The sequence below is a fragment of the Hemiscyllium ocellatum genome, chromosome 13, assembly GCF_020745735.1.
Source record: "Hemiscyllium ocellatum isolate sHemOce1 chromosome 13, sHemOce1.pat.X.cur, whole genome shotgun sequence".
Classification (NCBI taxonomy): Eukaryota; Metazoa; Chordata; class Chondrichthyes; order Orectolobiformes; family Hemiscylliidae; genus Hemiscyllium; species Hemiscyllium ocellatum.
Window position 1 is genome coordinate 3,088,043 of NC_083413.1, and position 19,763 is coordinate 3,107,805.

A 19,763-nucleotide genomic window follows, 5' to 3' on the forward strand; every position below is an offset into this window, starting at 1 on the left:
AAAACTCCCAACAGGGTGACCTCTCCTTTCCTGTTTCTAATCTCAGCCCATACTACCTCAGTAGACGAGTCCTCAAATGTCCCTTATCCCACTGTAATACTGTCCTTGACTAACAATGCCACACCCACCCCCTTTTTTACCATCTTCTCTGTTTTTACTGAAACATCTAAATCCCGGAATCTGCTCTATCCATGTCTCTGAAATGGCCACAACATTGTCCCAGGTACTGACCCATGCTGCAGGTTCATCCACCTTATTCTGGATACTCCTGGTGTTGAAGTATATGCACTTCAAACCACTTTCCTGTTTGCCAGTGAACTCTTGCGACCCTGAACCCTCATTTCTGACCTCACTACCTCTACCTTCTGGACATTGGAACTACAATTTAGTTTCCCATCCTCCAGCTGAATTAGTTTCAACCCTCCCGAATACAATTAGCAAATGTCCCCCCTACCCACCCTCTTGCCTGTAGAGGTCCCACCTACCCAGAATGAGGCCCAATTATCCAAGTATCTGAAGCCTTTCCTCCTGCAGCCACGTGTTCAACTCCTCTCTCTCCTTATTTGTCGCCTTTCTAGCATGTGGGAAGAGTAATAAATCAGAGATAACAACTCTGTTTGTTCTAGCTCTAAACTTCCACCCTAGCTCCCTGATTGTCTGCCTTAAATCCCCATCTCTCTTCCTACTTATGTCATTGGTGCCTATAACTTGGGGTTGCTCCCCCTCCCCCTCAAGGATCCCAAAAACACAATCCCAGACATCACGAACCCTGGCACCTGGAAGGCAACACACCAACTGTGAATCTCTCTCATTCCCACAGAACCTCCTATCTGTCCCCCTAACTATGGAGTCCTCAATGACTGCTGCTCTGCTCCTCTTCCCCCTTCCCTTCTGAGCAACAGGGACTGTGATGATGAGAAATGTCTTCACCCAGAGTAGGGAGCCTGTGGAATTCTCCGCCATGGAAATTGGTTGTAGCCTAAACATTGAATGTTTTCAAGAAGGAGTTACATTGTTCTTAGAGCTAAAGGGATCAAAGGGTAGAGAAAGCAGGACAGAGAGTTGGGTGATCAGTCTTGATCAGGATGAACAGCAGAACAGGCTCGAATGGCTGAATGTTTCCATGTTTGAAGCCATTCTGTTCAGGTTTCTGCTGGCTTTCAACACATACATGAATAAACCTTAAGTTGGGCCACATTTGAAATGCTGTGCATAGTTGTGGTCACCACACTATCGGAAGGACATGGAGGCCTTGAAGAGGGTACAGAAATGGTTAACCAGGATGTTGTCTGCTTTGGGAGGTATTAGCTATGAGGAAATGTTGGACAAACTTGATTTGTTTTCACTTGAACTTCAAAGGATGAGGGACAACCTGAGAGAAGTTTACAAAATTACAAGAGGCACGGATAGAATGGATAATCAGAGTCTTTTTCCCAGGGTAGAAATATGAATTACGAGGGGACACGGGTTTAAGTTAAAAGGGATTAAGATTAAAGGAGATGTGACAGGCAGGGTTTTTACACAGAGGATAGTAAGTGTCTGGAACGCACTGCCAGAGGAGGTGGGGGAAGCTATTACAATAGCAATGTTAAAGAGGCATCATGACAGATACAGGAATAGGTAGAGAATGGAGGGAGATCTTCGAGTAAAAAATGAGGTCTGCAGATGCTGGAGATCACAGCTGCAAATGTGTTGCTGGTCAAAGCACAGCAGGCCAGGCAGCATCTCAGGAATAGAGAATTCGACGTTTCGAGCATAAGCCCTTCATCAGGAATAAGAGAGAGAGAGCCAAGCAGGCTAAGATAAAAGGTAGGGAGGAGGGACTAGGGGGAGGGGCGATGGAGGTGGGATAGGTGGAAGGAGGTCAAGGTGAGGGTGATAGGCCGGAGTGGGGTGGGGGCGGAGAGGTCAGGAAGAGGATTGCAGGTTAGGAGGGCGGTGCTGAGTTGAGGGAACCGACTGAGACAAGGTGGGGGGATGGACCACGTGGAGGCAAAAGGTTTTTAGTTTAGAAAGGCATCATGTATTAGCATAGTCTTGGTGGGCCGAAGGGTCTGTTCCTGTGCTGGACTGTTCCACATTCTTTGTTCTTACCAGGAAGTAATTTAACATTTCACCCAAATGACTTAATCTTTGAGGAATGACTTTCATTATCTCATTTTGGTAGGTTCAAATTCATTCCAGAGGTAAAAAAATGAAATGTTTATTTGAAAGTCATCAATCACTAACTGAACAATTCTTTAACCAAATTCTAAGACATATGAAAGTGAGTTGGATGCATGCTCCTTACCTCTTGAGCCTGTAAACCCACTTTCACCGGGAACACCCGATATTCCTCGAATGCCTTTTTCATAAATGATTCGAGGCTGTGACTTTTCTCCTGGGTCCCCTCCTTCTCCTGAAATAAAAGGAGTTGAAGTTTTGTCTTTGTCCTAAACTGTTCTAATTTTTTTTTTAAATAGATTGGAAGGACATGAGACGTTGCCTTACCAAAAGAAATATCAGAAATCAAAAACCACATCAGCCAAGTTAACACCAAACAAACCAAAATAAATGTCATGACCGTAATGGGAACGGCACACTGGAAACCAAGCCTCACTACTTTGAGAGCTGTTGCAAACATATAAATGACCAATTTATTCACTAGGATGGTAATTTGTCTGAATTTGACCAGTGTCTAAAGCTAAAAGTAACAACCAACAAGAAAATGGATTTATTATTAACAAATTTAACCATTAACAAGGGGCACAACAGATTATTGAGCCTTAACATGTAAACCTAAACTATAACCTGTCTCATCCAAAATGCACGCATTTATATACAATGAGAACAGTCAAGATAGACATCGCTAAAAAGACTCAGATTCTGTGGATCAAGATTCACTTTCTCACAGGTGTTTTGATTTCTGGCAATGATACCATGATACCATGGACTGGGATAATCCTCAATTTCAGCAGCCAGTCAGTTAGACCTAGGTCTCTGCCTGAGTTAGAACTTCTTCTTTGCACAGTCTTTGAGAATTGTTTACCACTCACGGGTATGACTGCAACTGTGTCTTCTCTCAGTTCTGTGCTTAACTACAAGTTAACAATAAAAGCAGTCGCTAGGCAGCTGTTTCTTTTTAACTCAAAGACTACTTTGTGCCAGTTTATCTCACTAAACACTCTAATCCAACTTTTCAAAAAGTTACGTGACCTTGTGTAACCAATGAGCATATAGTTCCACTTTTACTTTGAGTTGTGAAAGCGAGTTTGAGCTCTGCAGTACAGCTGTGTCTAAACTTTCATCTTCCTGTTCATATTCCCAAAGAAATATATATTCAGCTCTTAAACAATTAGAATCCCAACAGTGTGGAAAAGGCCCTTCATCCCAACAAGTCTATACCAGCCCCTCCGAAGAGTAACCCACCCAAACATATTCCACTAGCCTATTATCCTATATTTACCCCTGACTAATGCACCTAACCTCCACATCACTGAACACAACGGGCAATTTAGCATGTCCAGTTCACCTAATCTGCACATCTTTGGACTGTGGGAGGAAACGGGAGCACCCGGAGGAAACCCACACAGACACAGGGAGAATGTGCAAACTCCACACAGACAGTCGCCCGAGGCTGGAATCGAACCCGGGTCCCTGGCGCTGTGAGGCAGCAGTGCTGACCACTGAGCCACCATACCGTCCCTTTCCAACAGAACCATCCTTGGCCTCCTCCATTTGCACAGCAAACCCACATCGAAAATTGGAGGAACGCCACTTCACCTTATGCCTGGGCAGCCTACAGCCCAGAGGACTCAACATTGAGTTCTGCAATTTCAGATAAACTCCTTCCCCATCCCCTAATGCTCTTCCCAGCCCCTCCCCATCCCTTCCACTGCTCCCTGCCACCAACTGGATTCATTCCTCCCAATGACCAACCAGGTCAGACCCTCTACCTGTCTTCGCCTATCCCCACCTCACCATCCTGCCCCCGCCACCCCCTTTATCTGCAGCTCCCCCACACACCCAGCCCCAGTCCTGAAGAAGGACAATGCAAGTTGGAAGTCAGGTTATAGTCTTTATGTTATGATGCTGTCTTTGTGAGGACCTCGATGAATTTCCACACAGAAAAAAACAAGCCATTTCAACCCAGCCCTGCCATAGAAAGTAGACAGGCAGGAGGCTGGAAGAACACAGCAAGCCAGGCAGCATCTGGTGGTGGAGAAGTCAATCCTTCCTCAGGACTAGGTGTGGGTGTGGGGGGAGCTGCAGATAAAGGGGGTGGCAGGCACAGGATGGTGGGGTGGGGATAGGTGAAGACAAGTAGAGGGTACGACGTGGTTAGTGAATGGGAGAAATGGATGCAGTTGGTAGCAGGGAGCACTGGAAGGGAGGAGGAGGGCTGGGAAGGGAGTAAGGGGATGGGGAGGGAGGTTTTCTGAAATTGGAGTCAATGTAGAGTCCTCCAGGCTGTAGGGTGCCCAAGAGGACTCCAGTTTGCGGTTTGGTTCATTGTGGTAATCAAGGAGGCCAAGAATGGTTATGTCAGAAAGGGAGTGGGAAGGGGAATCAAAATGGGCAGTGACTGGGAGGTCCGGTCGGCCCCTGTGGGCACGGCTGAAATGCTCGGTGAACCATTCCCTAAGTTTACATTCGGTCACCCTGAAGTACAGAAGACCACATCAGGAGCACCAAATACAGTAAACCAGGTTGGAGGATGGGCAGGTGAACCTCTGTCTCACCTGGAAGGGCTGTTTGGAGCCCTAGATGGAGATGAGAGGGGTCGATGTGCCAGGAGGTTTTATATCTTTTCTGGTTACAGGGGAAGGTACCTGGGCACTCCTGCCACAGAAAGTAAGCAGCTTGTAAAAACATCAAAGGGACAAATGTGGAATGCTTAATTTCTTCCCACAGACTTTAACTATATACAGAATCACAAGTACCTTGCAATTAAAATTTGGGAATGATTATAGATGTAAGGAGAGTCTGTCTAGTGTGATCTCACACAATAACACTTTCATGACTACTCTGCTGATAACTGAAGCCCTTTAAACATAAAGCACCAGGTAACTTGAAGTACAAGTTTGGCTGATCCATCATTTCCACTGACTATTTCTCCAGGAACACCTGAAATAAATTAACAATCTGTTAGCCTGTCTTAGTAATTAATTAATACATAGGGCAGGGGCATGATGCTGGAACTGAACAAAACATTATTTCGGCCACAGCTATGGTATTTTCGAACCTACATTTTAGGAGGGCTGTAATGTTTGGCACACCCCACAGGCTGCTCATAAACCAGAATAGATCAAGTGAATCCTTAGGAGAGTATAAAGAAAGTAGGAGTATACATAAGAGGGAAATCAGGAGGGCAAAACGGGGACATGAGCTAGCTTTGACAAAAAGAATTAAGGAGAATCCAAAGGGTTTTTACAAATATATTAAGGACAAAAGGGTAACTAGGGGGAGAATAGGGCCCCTCAAAGATCAGCAAGGCGGCCTTTGTGTGGAGCCACAGAAAATGGGGGAGATACCAAATGATTATTTTGCATTTGTATTTATTGTGGAAAAGGATATGGAAGATATAGACTGTAGGGAAATAGATGGGGACATCTTGCAAAATGTCCAGATTACAGAGGAGGAAGTGCTGGGTGTCTTGAATCGATTAAAGGTGGATAAATCTTCAGGACCTGATCAGGTGTACTTGAGAACTCTGTGGGAAGCTAGAGAAGTGATTGCTGGGCCTCTTGTTGAGATATTTTTATCATCGATAGTCACAGGTGAGGTGCTGGAAGATTGGAGGCTGGCAAACGTGGTGCCACTGTTTAAGAAGGGTGGTAAGGACAAGCCAGGGAACTATAGACCGGTGAGCCTGACCTCGGTGGTGGGCAAGTTTTTGGAGGGAATCCTGAGGGACAGGATGTACATGTATTTGGAAAGGCAAGGACTGATTAGGAATAGTCAGCATCACTTTGTGCGTGGGAAATCATGTCTCACAAACTTGATTGAGTTTTTTGATGAAGTAACAAAGAAGATTGATGAGGGCAGAGCAGTAGATGTGATCTGTATGGACTTCAGTAAGGCGTTCGACGAGGTTCCCCATGGGAGACTGATTAGCAAGGTTATATCTCATGGAATACAGGGAGAACTAGCCATTTGGATACAGAACTGGTTCCAAAGTAGGAGTGTGGTGGTGGAGGGTTGTTTTTCAGACTGGAGGCCTGTGACCAGTAGAGTGCCACAAGGATTGGTGCTGGGCCCTCTACTTTTTGTCATTTATATAAATGATTTGGATGCGAGCATAAGAGGTATAGTTAGTAAGTTTGCAGATGACACCAAAATTGGAGATGTAGTGGACAGCGAAGAGGGTTACCTCAGATTACAACAGGATCTTGATTAGATGGGCCAATGGCACTGAGAATGGCAGATGGAGTTTAATTCGGATAAATGTGAGGTGCTGCATTTTGGGAAAGCAAATCTGAGCAGGACTTGTACACTTAATGGTAACGTCCTGGGGAGTGTTGTTGAACAAAGAGACCTTGGAGTGCAGGTTCATAGCTCCTTGAAAGTGGAGTCGCAGGTAGATAGGATAGTGAAGAAGGCATTTGGTATGCTTTCCTTTATTGGTCAGAGTATTGAGTACAGGAGTTGGGAGGTCATGTTGCAGCTGTACAGGACATTGGTTCGGCCACTGTTGGAATATTGCGTGCAATTCTGGTCTCCTTCCTATCGGAAAGATGTTGTGAAACTTGAAAGGGTTCAGAAAAGATTTACAAGGATGTTGCCAGGGTTGGAGGATTTGAGCTATAGGGAGAGGCTGGACAGGCAGGGGCTGTTTTCCCTGGAGTGTCGGAAGCTGAGGGGTGACCTTATAGAGGTTTACAAAATTATGAGGGGCATGGATAGGATAAATAGACAGAGTCTTTTCCTTGGGGTCAGGGAGTCCAGAACTAGAGGGAATAGGTTTAGGGTGAGAGGGGAAAGGTATAAAAGAGACCTAAGGGGCAACTTTTTCACGCAGAGGCTGGTACATGTATGGAATGAGCTGCCAGAGGAAGTGGTGAAGGCCGTACAATTGCAACATTTAAGAGGCATTTGGATAGGTATATGAATAGGAAGGGTTTGGAGGGATATGGCTGGGTGTTGGCAAGTGAGAGTAGATTGGGTTGGGATATCTGGTCGGCATGGACGGGTTGGACCGAAGGGTCTGTTTCCATGCTGTACATCTCCATGACTCTATGACTCTAATAAAACCACTATCCAAGAGATTATCAAAGGAGTGACTGCCAATGTATAAATGGTGTCTTAGACACCTATATCTGGTCACTTAATTTGCCTTTATTGCAGCATGCAATGCTTAATAGTTATCAAAACAATAAAGTTTAATGTAATGCTCCTTATTTAGATTTTGCAACAAGTAGTTTCAGCTCAAACAATCCAGAAAATAAATTTCATCTTCAAGGAAATAACTTCATTTGTACATTTCCTTTCAGTAACTATTTTAGAACTCTGAGAAAAATGGCCCAAATTGTGAACAATTTTGTATATGGCGGATGTTCATTCACATTGGACCATTGGAAGGGCCATGCAGAAAGCAAATAGGGGAGACAGAAAATGTACTCTTCACACTCTTTCAAATAATGAACTCAAGAACGCAGCGTCTGGTGTGTGGTTGTAGAATCGTTTGTTTTGCAGAACATTGAAAGGAAGTTTTTGAAAAGAGAGAGAGAGAGAGAGATGGACTCATAATCCTCATGCTCCAATTCACTACCATAATAAAAATGCTGATTGCATGATTAATTGTTGCTATTTTAAACAACATTTCCGAAGAAAATATTGCAATACATTCCTAAAGGAACGTGTAAAAAATCCCACGATTGATACCTTTTCTTCCTCTTAATCCAAGGTCACCATCAGTGCCTCTTATTCCATCATTCCCTGGTTGTCCTGGTGGTCCAGGAATTCCTGGGAATCCACGTGGACCTGTTGCTCCTGGATATCCCTGAAGACCTTGGCTCCCCTTGTTGCCTATTCCATGAAAATAATATCCACAGTGGGTCAACACACCTCCAGGCAAGTATTCCTCAGAAATTGCTATTACACCCTCACCCCACCTCACCCCCACCCAGTCACCTCTTTCACAACATTTACCACTCCTCCTCAGATTACTGAATGACTTTACCTTGTGTCTGATTCTGAATCTGAAGCAATTTCATCTAAAATAAAGCAAGGACTGAATTTTCTCTAATAATGTAACAAGAAAGCTAATAGTGTGTGAGTGACTGTGACTAAACGCAAGTGTAAGTGTGCGCATGTATGTGTGAGTGTTTGTGTGAGAGAGAGTGAGAGTCACTGTGAGTGTGAACGTGCTTGTGTGTCTGTGTGTGTGCAAGTATTAGGTTGCGTGAATATATGCATGTTCATCCACTTGTGTGTGATAGTCAGTGTGTATGTGAGAGTGTGCATGTGTGACTGTGTGTGATAGTGAGTGTGTGTGTCAGTGTATGGGTATGCAAATGTGTTTGTGCTTCTGCATGTGCATTTGTGTTTGTGCATGCCTGTATGCATGTGCCTGTGTGTGTGTGTGAGAGTATGTGTGTATATATATATGCATCTGTATATATGTGTTTGTGCGTGTGTGTGTGTGAGAGTGTGTGTGAGAGAGAGTGTGTGTGAGTATATGTGTGCGTGTGTGTGTGTGTCTGAGAGAGAGAGTGTGTGTGTGTGTCTGAGAGAGTGTGTCTGAAAGAGAGAGAGTGTGTGTTGTGTGTGTCTGAGAGTGTGTGTGTGTGTGTGCGCGCACACATGTGTATGCACGCAGGGAGGTGAGGATCACCCTTGACACTCTCCCATTAGAAAAAGCCAATTGTCTGAGGAATCTATAGCCACTGGGTCCATGGGAGGGGAGAAGACACACAGGGAAAGAAACTTCTTCTTAGCTCCAGTGATCACAACAGGTACAACCAGAAATTAGATTCGAGCAGGATTCAGATGTGATTTTCACACGACCAGTACAATTCCTATGCTGAGACCTGATGAGCTGGAAATCTTTCTGTTAAATAACTGCAAAAAACTCACATAAAACATCCCCCCATGCACCAATAGTAGGCGCATGGGGATTCCAACCGGGGATTACAGATGCCACCTTTAAACTCTGGAGATCCAGGGGCATCTCATGCTTAGGGGACCTATTTAAAGATGGGATCCTGATGTCCTTTGAGCAGCTGCGTCTGAAATTCGGAATACCTAATGGGGATCTCTTTCGATACTTCCAAGTTCGAGATTATATACAGAGGAAGACTACATTAATAGATAGTCTTTATAAATCAGACAGAGAACGTAATGTCTTACGACCAGCGGGGGCATCCTCCGTTAGTACTATATACCATTTGCTACATGAAGGAGTCTCAGGAGACATGGATGACCTGCTTAAAACATGGGAGCAGGACTTGGGGCTAGAAATCTCTGAGGATATGTGGAATGACATTTGGGAAAATGCTAGAAGAATTGCTATCTGTAACAGAACTCAGGCTATCCAACTAAAGATACTTCATAGGGCCCATATAGCTCCGGCTCAACTGGCAAAATTTAAGGTAGGAGCATCTCCAATGTGTCCCAAATGCAAAATAGAGGTGGGTACTCTTGTACATTGTCTGTGGACTTGTCAGAAAATCCGCAGATACTGGACTAAAGTGGCAAATACCCTGACAGAAATTTTAGGAACGGAAATTAGGGTGGACCCTGTATCTCTCCTTTTGGGCTTTTCGAACCTCTCATCTCTGGATATGCATGGGAAGAGACTATTTTCTATTCTCTCTTTCTGTGCAAGGAAAAATATTTTGGTGAACTGGGTGGCTGAGGGCCCCCCTGGACTTTCAAATTGGCACAGATTAATTATGGAATATATCCCCCTTGACTTCCTCACAAATATGGTGCACCGAAAGACTGAATTATTTTATAAAATATGGCAGCCCTTTTTGAATTATATAAATGCAGATATTTCGGCTATCCTAACAAGGGCTTTTATTTAGTGAAGATTTCAGACCGGGCTGCTCCGGGGCCCCTTGGGAGAGGAATCCTGCGCGAATACGGGTTTTATTATATTTGATGTTTATACATTCCGAGCATGTAAGAGACTTAGGTATACACTCTGGTTAGTTATAGGTTAGATTAGTAGAAAGTTGAGTATTTTTTTTCTTTCTTTTTTCATTTTTTTTTCTTTTTTTGTTTTCTTTCTTTCTCTTTTCTTTGTTAAATTATGACTATTGTATATATGATTTAATTGTACATCAATGTTTGTATTTGAGAGTTTTGTTTATTTTTGTAAATTTGCAAAAATGTTAAATTTCAATAAAAATATCTACAAATAAAAATAACTGCAAAAGTAAAACCCACTGATTTCATAATTATGTAATTTTCTCACATTTTCATTATGGAATTGCTTCATAATGTGCACTCATTATTTTTAATAACTACTTGACAAGATGGCAATGGGCTCTTTCAGGTAAAATGTAATTCGAAGGCAATTAGACACTTTGTAAAAGGGCCGAGGTTATATGATGAAAAATTTCCATTATAAATAAGATTCACCTGCTTTTCCACCCGTTATTTTTATTCATTCACAGGATGTGGGCATCACTGGCTCAGCCAGCATTTATTGCCCATCCCTAATTGCCCAGAAGGCAGTTAAGAATTAACCCTTCACTGTGGGTCTGGAGTCACGTGTAGGCCAGACCAGGTAAGAATGGCAGTTTCCTTCCCTCAAGGACGTTAGTGACGCAGATGGGTTTTTCCAACAATCAACAATGGTTTCATGGTCAAAAGTTCACTCTTCAAATTAAATTGAATTCAAATTCCACCATCTGCTGTGGCAGGATTTAAACTTGTGTCCCCCGAACTTTGGGTCTGGGTCTCTGGATTAATAATCTACCAATAATACCATGAAGCCACCGTGCCTCTCCACAGGGGGAAGTACACGACACTCGATATCACTTACCAGCTGGACCAGGAAAGCCAGGGATCCCATTGGTGCCCATCGGACCTGGTTGGCCTTGCATGCCAATTAAACCCGGCATCCCCAGATTTCCAGGAATTCCTTTAAGACCCTTCATCCCTGATGGGCCTAAAGCTCCAGGATTTCCTGGTAACCCTTTCAGACATGGGCCTGAAACAGGAAAAATAGTCAAGATTCAGGTAGTTTTACTTATGCACACATTAAAATAAAATAACTGTAAGGGTTAATTCTCTCTGATGCATATGTGCAATTATATTTCTTATCATATAATATTTGTATAAATCACAAAAAGTACTCTACCCCAACAAAGCACAAAGGCCTATTGTGAATCTTGTAGTGACACATAGGGCTAAATTGCAGCTTTATTTAAATGAGTTTCACGGCAAGCAAGAGAACAAAGAAAAATGAATTGCCAATCACTAAAACTCCAATGGGATTTCCTTACAGAAGGGAGTTTTACAAAAAATGTGGTGTAACAAGGAAAATCTAATGAGTAGAGCACTGCAGGAAGGAAGTGTAGCAGTTCGTTTCGATGGGAAACACAGGCCTGAGGTTTGTGAGGGAGACACATTGTAAATCTGAAGGAAATGATTGACCTGTGAAATCAATTTGGTGAATGATTGCGAGTGTAAAGGTTCTGAACAAATCCCATGTACCTCACCACGTCAGTTCGACGTTATTAAGATACGCTTTGAAGAAAGAAATGGGAGCCATTACCAGAAGGTAGGAGGGGAGCTTCCACATTAACTGAAATCAACAGCTGATGTTGGAGAGGAGCCGGGCAGTCAGCAGGGGAAAGCCAGAAATCCCAAAAATGTGACAAAAAAACTTTCTTTTCTATCAGCTGGACAAATTGGTCTGGCTATGAAAGCAGCCGTGGGAGGTAGAGGTTGGGATTTAGGATGCTGCCTGATAACTGAGACAGACAACAGGGGAGAAAGGACAAGAGTCTGGATTGTAAAAGGTCATAGCGCAGTGTCAGTTCCACTGGAAGTTAAGGAAAACTGGAAGAGATTGTGAGAAAAGAAACAGTGGGAGTTGGATGAACATCCACCAGGAAGAAGGTACTGGACTATGGGGTTTGTGGGGGCACATTCAGCCAATCACAGCAGATGATCTCCTTGAGGAATCATCTGTGCTTGATCCCACAGTTTGCATTTTGTGAGCCCTGAGAACCTCAAGCACTTCCAACTGTGCTGTGGGAGTCTGATTTAAACATTAGACTGAGGGCTCTTTCAGATATATCCCACAACCAATTGTAAAAATCCTGGCTATGCAAACACAATTAGTTGGAATCATGTCCCGCCATTACATCGTAGTTGTATTTGTGTGTCTGTGACTAAGAGTGTACATGTGTAGGTCCCTGTGTATTTGTGAATGTGTGTCTGTGTCTGACAGTGTATGTGTGTAGGTCCCTGTATATTTGTGTTTGTGTGTCTGTGAATAAGAGTGTACGTACATAGGTCCCTGGATATTTGTGGGTGTGTCTCTGTGTCTGAGAGTGTACATGTGTAGGTCCTTGTGTATTTGTAAGTGTGTGTCTGTGTTTGAGAGTGTGTGTGTGTAGGTCCCTGTCTATTTGTGTCTCTATGTCTGAGCATGTAGGTGTGTAGGTCCCTGTGTATTTGTGGGTGTGTGTCTGTGAATGAGTGTACGTGTGTAGGTCCTGGTGTATTTGTGGGTGTGTCTGTGTCTGAGAGTGTGTGTGTGTGTGTGTGTGTGTGTGTGTGTGTGTGTGTGTGTGTACACGAGTGTAACTGTATTATAAACCCTTCACCTGAGGGTCCACGTATCCCGGGAGGCCCAGGCTGCCCGATGGGGCCTGGCTCGCCTTTCTCTGCAGGGAAGCCGGGTAGGCCAGGAGGCCCAGCCTGTCCAGCTAGGCCTGGATTGCCTTGGAGTCCTTTAAGTCCAGGAAATCCTGGAACTCCATCGCGCCCTGAAAATAACAGAAGCAAATAATTATCATTCCTTAGAACAGAAACAAAGGCCACAACCGAACCCTTCCCGGAGGGGGTGGTGAGGGAGGTGACAAAAGGAGATGCACCCGTCCCAGGGAGATACTTGGCTCCTTCTTGGCATCACAGCAAGTGGGAGAGAAGGTCCAGAGTGACCTACACAGCTCTTGACTAATTAAGATTTTGAAGAATCCATCAATGTCCAGTTCAGTACCTCAGCCCAACTCCCTGCCATCCCAGTGTGGTGGGCAGTCCATTTGGCCAAATATGGGGTCATCTGGTGGCCGGGACAGGGAACAAGGAGCAGCCTCAGACATACCCCATCCCCCAGCGAGAGCAGGAGCAAACACATTAACCTCCTGACTGTCTAAGCCCCCAGAACCAGGGCAATGATCTGCCAGAGTAGATCACTCTAGATCAGATGTTGAGGAAGCCACTTCAAAATCAGCTCTCATGATTTGCTGACAAGCTGGTCAGTTAATTCTTGAGAGCCTGAATGGAACTTTATCCACCAAATTGTCATGTTGGCAAGGGATCAAGAGAAGCCCCCACACTTTCCCCCTGAACATTCCCCTCCCCCACACTCACTCCTGAACATTCCCCTCCCCCACCCTCTCCCCTGAATATTCCCTGCCCCCACATTATCCTCCTGAACATTCTCCTGCTCTCACTTGCCCCCTTAACATTCCCCTCCCCCACAGTCTCCTCTGAACATAACACTCCCCCACAAACTCAATCAATTTTGTGAGACATGATTTCCCACGCATAAAGCCATGTTGACTATCCCTAATCAGTCCTTGCCTTTCCAAATACATGTACATCCTGTCCCTCAGGATTCCCTCCAACAACTTACCCCCAACCAACGTCAGGCTCACCGGTCTATAGTTCCCTGGCTTGTTCTTACCATCTTTCTTAAACAGTGGCACCATGTTAGCCAACCTCCAGCACCTCACTGTGACTATCGATGATAAAAATATCCCAGTAAGAGACCCAACAATCACTTCTCTAGCTTCCCACAGAGTTCTAGGGTATATCTGATCAGGTCCTGGGGATTTGTCCACTTTTATGAATTTCAAGACATCCAGGACATCCTCCTCTGTAATATGGACATTTTTCAAGGTGTCACCATCTATTTCCCTACAGTCTATATCTTCCATATCCTTTTCCACAGTAAATACTGGTGCAAAATATTAAGTTAATATCTCCCCCATTTTCTGTGGCTCCACACAAAGGCCGCCTTACTGATCTTTGAGGGGGTCTATTCTCTCCCTAGTTACCCATTTGTCCTTAATGTATTTGTCCAAACGCTTTAGATTCTCCTTAACTCCATTTGCCAAAGTTATCTCATGTTCCCGTTTTGCCCTCCTGATTTCCCTCTTAAGTATACTCCTTCTGCCTTTATACTCTTCTAAGGATTCACTCGATCTCTCCTGTCTATACCTGACATATGCTTCCTTCTTTTTCTTAACCAAACCCTCAATTTCTTTAGTCATCCAGCATTCCCTATACCTACCAGCCTTCCCTTTCACCCTGACAGGAATATACTTTCTCTGGTCTCTTGTTATCTCATTTCTGAAGGATTCCCATTTTCCAGCCGTCCCTTTACCTGCGAACATTTGCCCGCAATCAGCTTTCGAAAGTTCTTGCCTAATGTCGTCAAAATTGGCCTTTCTCCAATTTAGAACTTCAACTTTTACATCTGGTCTTTCCATTTCCATCACTATTTTAAAACTAATATAATTATGGTCGCTGTCCCCAAAGTGCTCCCCCACTGACACCTCAGTCACCTGCCCTGCCTTATTTCCCAAGAGTAGATCAGGTTTTGTACCTTCCCTAGTAGGTACATACACATACTAGATCAGAAAATTTTCTTGTATATGCTTAACAAATTCATCTCCATCTAAACCCTTAACACTATCACAATCCCAGTCGATGTTTGGAAAATTAAAATTCCCTACCATAACCACAGAAACTGAGATTTCCTTGCAAGTTTGTTTCTCAATTTCCCTCTGACTATTAGGGGGTCTATAATACAATCCCAATAAGGTGATCATCCCTTTCTTATTTCTCAGTTCCTCCCAAATAACTTCCCTGGATGTATTTCCGGGAATATCCTCCCTCAGCACAGCTGTAATGTTATCCCTTATTAAAAAAGCCACTCCCCCTCCTCTCTTGCCTCCCTTTCTATCCTTCCTGTAGCATTTGTATCCTGGAACATTAAGCTGCCAGTCCTGCTCATCCCTGAGCCATGTTTCTGTAATTGCTATGATATCCCAGTCCCATGTTCCTAACCATGCCCTGAGTTCATCTGCCTTCCCTGTGAGGCCCCTTGCATTGAAATAAATGCAGTTTAATTCATTAGTCCTACCTTATCCCTGCCTGCCCTGTTTGAGCTGAAAATGTGTTGCTGGAAAAGCGCAGCAGGTCAGGCAGCATCCAAGGAACAGGAAAATCGACATTTTGGGAATGAGCCCTTCTTCAGGAATGAGGAAAGTGTGTCCAGCAGGCTAAGATAAAAGGTAGGGAGGAGGGACTTGGGGGAGGGGCGTTGGAAATGCGATAGGTGGAAGGAGGTCAAGGTGAGGGTGATAGGCCGGAGTGGGGTGGGGGCGGAGAGGTCAGGAAGAAGATTGCAGGTTAGGAGGGCGGTGCTGAGTTCGAGGGTTGGGACTGAGACAAGGTGAGGGGAGGGAAAATGAGGAAACTGGAGAAATCGGAGTTCATCCCTTGTGGTTGGAGGGTTCCCAGGTGGAAGATGAGGCGCTCCTCCAGCCGTCGTGTTGTTATGGTCTGGCGATGGAGGAGTCCAAGGACCTGCATGTCCTTGGTGGAGTGGGAGAGGGAGTTGAAGTGTTGGGTTGGTTGGTCCGGGTGTCCCAGAGGTGTTCCCTGAAACGTTCCACAAGTAGGCGGCCTGTCTCCCCAGTATAGAGGAGGCCACATCAGGTGCAGCGGATGCAGTAAATGATGTGTGTGGAGGCGCCTGGTTGGGTCCAAATTTTGTTGGTCTGACTCGCTACTTTTCTCAACTATACCAGTATATCAGTGATTGTGTTAAAGTTGAGCTAAAAGGAAGTTATTATTAGTGCATTAATCAGCAAATTAAAGAAAAAATGCATGGGGGCTACTTCAACCCTTTGTTCTATTCAATAAATTGGCACTGGAATTTCAATGCTGAACAATACTTCTCAGCACTGAATGGAAATGTCAAGAATTGAGATGAGCAATCCTGCAAAATACTACAGAATGATTCTGTTAAAATTATAAGAACCAGAAGATTGGAAAATGGCCAAAAATAATTTCATTCTTATTCTTAGGCAAAAGGTACTAATTAGTCAACTCTCCAATCAAGAATAAGAATGAAATAAGACGTTAAATAAGCCTTAATTTAAAAATCCTTAAACCTGAGTGATCTGAAAAACATTTATGCACGCTCTATCTTGCTTGGAAGCATGCATAGATAGGCTGAGAGGAAGATTAGTTGATGAACTGAGTTTTAAGAATTTGATTTACACAATGATTGAAATAATTAATATTTAACTCAAAATGTAGTTGTAAATGAAGATTCATTTTGAGTCAGATCTGAAACTCTCATGCTCTTTAAATGATAATAAATATGTATATTTTTTATCAAGTCTAATAATATATAACACATCAGAATGAGTGTTATTTGGCAATGCTTTAAGGTCACTGTGTACAGTACCAAGTATTTCCTTCTATTTTATTCATCTACATGCAGGCTGCAATCTGATCTTCATTTGAAGTCTTGCGCGTACATGACCTGTTGGCTAGCTCATTCAGCTGTCTAATACACCAGCAAACAGGAATCAAAAGGGAAGGGGGTTTCCTAAGGGAGAGGCTCAATGATACTGATGCATTTTAATGAGTTAAATATTTAAATATCCAAGTTATAGAGTCATAGAGATGTACAGCACGGAAACAAACCTTTCAGTCCAACCTGTCCATGCCGACCAGATATCCCAACCTAATCTAGACCCACCTGCCAGCACCCAGCCCATATCCCTCCAAACCCTTCCTATTCATATACCCAAATGCCTTTTAAATGTAGTAATTGTACCAGCCTCCACCACTTCCTCTGGCAGCTCAGTCCATACACATACCACCTTCTGCGTGAAAACGTTGCCCCTTGGGTCTCTTTTATATCTTTCCCCTCTCACCCTAAACCTATGTCCTCTAGTTCTGGACTCCCCCACCCCAGGGAAAAGACCTTGTCTATTTACCCTATCCATGCCCCTCATGATCTTAAAGACCTCTATAAGGTCACCCCTCAGCCTCCGATGCTCCAGGGAAAACAGCCCTAGCCTATTCAGCCTCTCCCTATAGCTCAAATCCTCCAAACCTGGCAACATACCTTGTAAATCTTTTCTGAACCCTTTCAAGTTCCTCAACATCCTTCCCATAGGAAAGAGACCAGAATTGCAAGCAATATTCCATAAGTGGCCTAATCAATGTCCTGTACAGCCGCAACATGACTTCCCAACTCCTGTACTCAATACTCTGACCAATAAAGAAAGCATACCAAATGCCTTCTTCACTATCCTATCTACCTGAGACTCTACTTTCAAGGAGCTATGAACTTGTTAATTAATTAATTTAACATCAACATATTTGCTTCATTTTCCAATTAGCACAGATCATGAAAAGGTGTTATATGTACTGTTACTGCTATCTGAGTTTACTCTTCGTAGTTTGATGTTTTTAAACGTAACAAATTAGAGACATTCCAAAAGTAAACAATTTCCTGAGAAAATTCTGCTCCAACTGTAGAACATTGTGCACTGATGATATCCCATGAGCCATCTCAAACCCAACGTTGCTGGTTCTCTGTCCTGTACTGAAGATGCCAGGCCCTATCAAGTTCATTCCAAAACAGGGATGTGATGCAAATCAATTTAAGACATCAAACGCGACTGCAACCAATTAAGCATGAAGCCTCAGGACAAATGTATTTGCATAAATGAGACACCAATGTAAGAATTGGCTTTTGGAAGTCACCTTGCCTTCCAGGTGGCCCTGGACCTCCAGTATCTCCAACTGCACCTGATGATCCTCTTCTTCCAAGAGATCCAGGGGTCCCTGGAGGACCATCGTATGAGTCACCAGGTGGACCTTTTTCTCCCGGAATACCAGGAATACCTGGAAAACCTTGTGCTCCATTTTCTGTTCGTCCAGGAGGTCCTTGAGGACCGGGGTCACCAGTCAAACCTTGCAAACCTGAGGAACCAGAAGCTGTAATTTAGCTGCACTGCTCCAAGGAACAACCAATGTGTTAGAAAGTCAAACTGAAAAAGCGTAGGTCTGTATTATCATCTAACACACTCACCCAACCACTGCAGATCCTGAGTAGTCATTTTACCCTCCCAAATGTTACTGCCAGAATCGTGCTACTGGGGATGCTGGTGAGAAATATCACTACTATTTATATTTAGAGCACCATTACCTTCCTGATGTATCCGCTTGTATCCTGCTGGAGTTTAATGATCTTCCTTGGCCTTTATTATTCACTTCTCAAGTATCATTACCCTTTCCAAATCTACCTGGGTTCTTCCTGAATACCGCATTGCAGGAAAGGCTTGCTCCAATGCTATGGGTCATTGGTGAGACTGTATCTGTACAGATCTGGTCTTCTTACTAAGGAGACTACTTTGCAGTGAACACTGTTTAGTGAAGATGCACTGGGCTGCTTGCTGAGCTGAGGGAAGGTTAAAAATAAGTTAGGCTTTTACTCACTGGACTTTAGAAGAATGAAAGATGATCTCCTTGAAATGTGTTAGATTCTGAGTGATGGGGGCGGGATGGGGGGGGTAGTATGTCGACAGGATGGATTGTTGGAGGCTGTTTCTCCACGTGGGGCAACAGTTTTCATGTGGGAGAGTCCCAACATTAGATAAAAGATGAAGAGGAATTACTTCTGAGGATTGTTAGTATTTGGAATTCTAGTCGAGTGAAGACTGGCTCTTTGAACACATTCAAGGTTGGTTTTGACAGATTTTTGATCTACAAGGGAGATAAAAGTAATGGGGGGTCTGACAGGAAGGAAGAGTTCAGGTCACAACTGGATCAGTCATGATGCTATCATGAGTTATGGGCAGAATGGTTTACACTAGCTCTATAGAGTGGTCATATGAGAAGTGGCTCTCCCACCTCATCATCATCTACCCTAGACAAGTCCCAGGAATATCCAAAATTGGCAGCACATCCTCTTTTAAAAGAAAATCGAAAATAAGTAAGTTAACTTGTTTTGAAGATATTTAATCCAAATATTAGACCATCGACCCATATATCATACCATATCATCATACCATGTTGTGGTTAGTTTGGGCAGGTGGGCAAGAATAAGTCACCTGGTTTTTCAAACAGAAAGGAGGGCAGATCCATCAATTGGAGTTGGCCTGTGCCCAACACGGCAATCTCCCAGGGTATTATGGAGTCATACAACACAGAAACTGATCCTTCGCCCCAACTCGGCCAGATATCCTAACCTAATGTAGTCCTGTTTGCCAGCACTTGGCCCATATCCCTCCAAACCCTTCCTATTCATATACCCATCCAGATGCCTTTTAATTGATGTAGTTGTACCATCCTCCACCACTTCCTCTGGCATCTCATTCCATACACACAACACCATTTGTGCGAAAAAGTTGCCCCTTAGGTCCCTCTTAAATCTTTCTCCTGTCGCCCTAAACCTATGCCCGCTAGTTATGGCTTCCCCTACCTTGGAAAAAAGACCTTGTCTATTTATCCTATCCATGCCCCTCAGCCTCCGACGCTCCAGGGAAAACAGCCCCAGC

At 43.9% G+C, this 19,763-nt stretch overlaps 1 protein-coding gene across 1 annotated transcript in view; it reads right to left on the reverse strand.

Annotated features, from left to right (window-relative positions):
- LOC132821661 (collagen alpha-4(IV) chain-like) overlaps positions 1-19,763 on the reverse strand; it is a 266,111-nt gene that overhangs the window by 76,977 nt on the left and 169,371 nt on the right. Inside the window, exons 28-32 of the mRNA XM_060834370.1 lie at positions 17,968-18,186; positions 12,771-12,932; positions 10,976-11,143; positions 7,864-8,007; positions 2,291-2,398 (exon numbers count right to left, since the gene is read on the reverse strand). Of these exons, the coding sequence (XP_060690353.1) occupies positions 2,291-2,398; positions 7,864-8,007; positions 10,976-11,143; positions 12,771-12,932; positions 17,968-18,186 (801 nt within the window). The remainder of the gene's footprint in view (positions 1-2,290; positions 2,399-7,863; positions 8,008-10,975; positions 11,144-12,770; positions 12,933-17,967; positions 18,187-19,763) is intronic.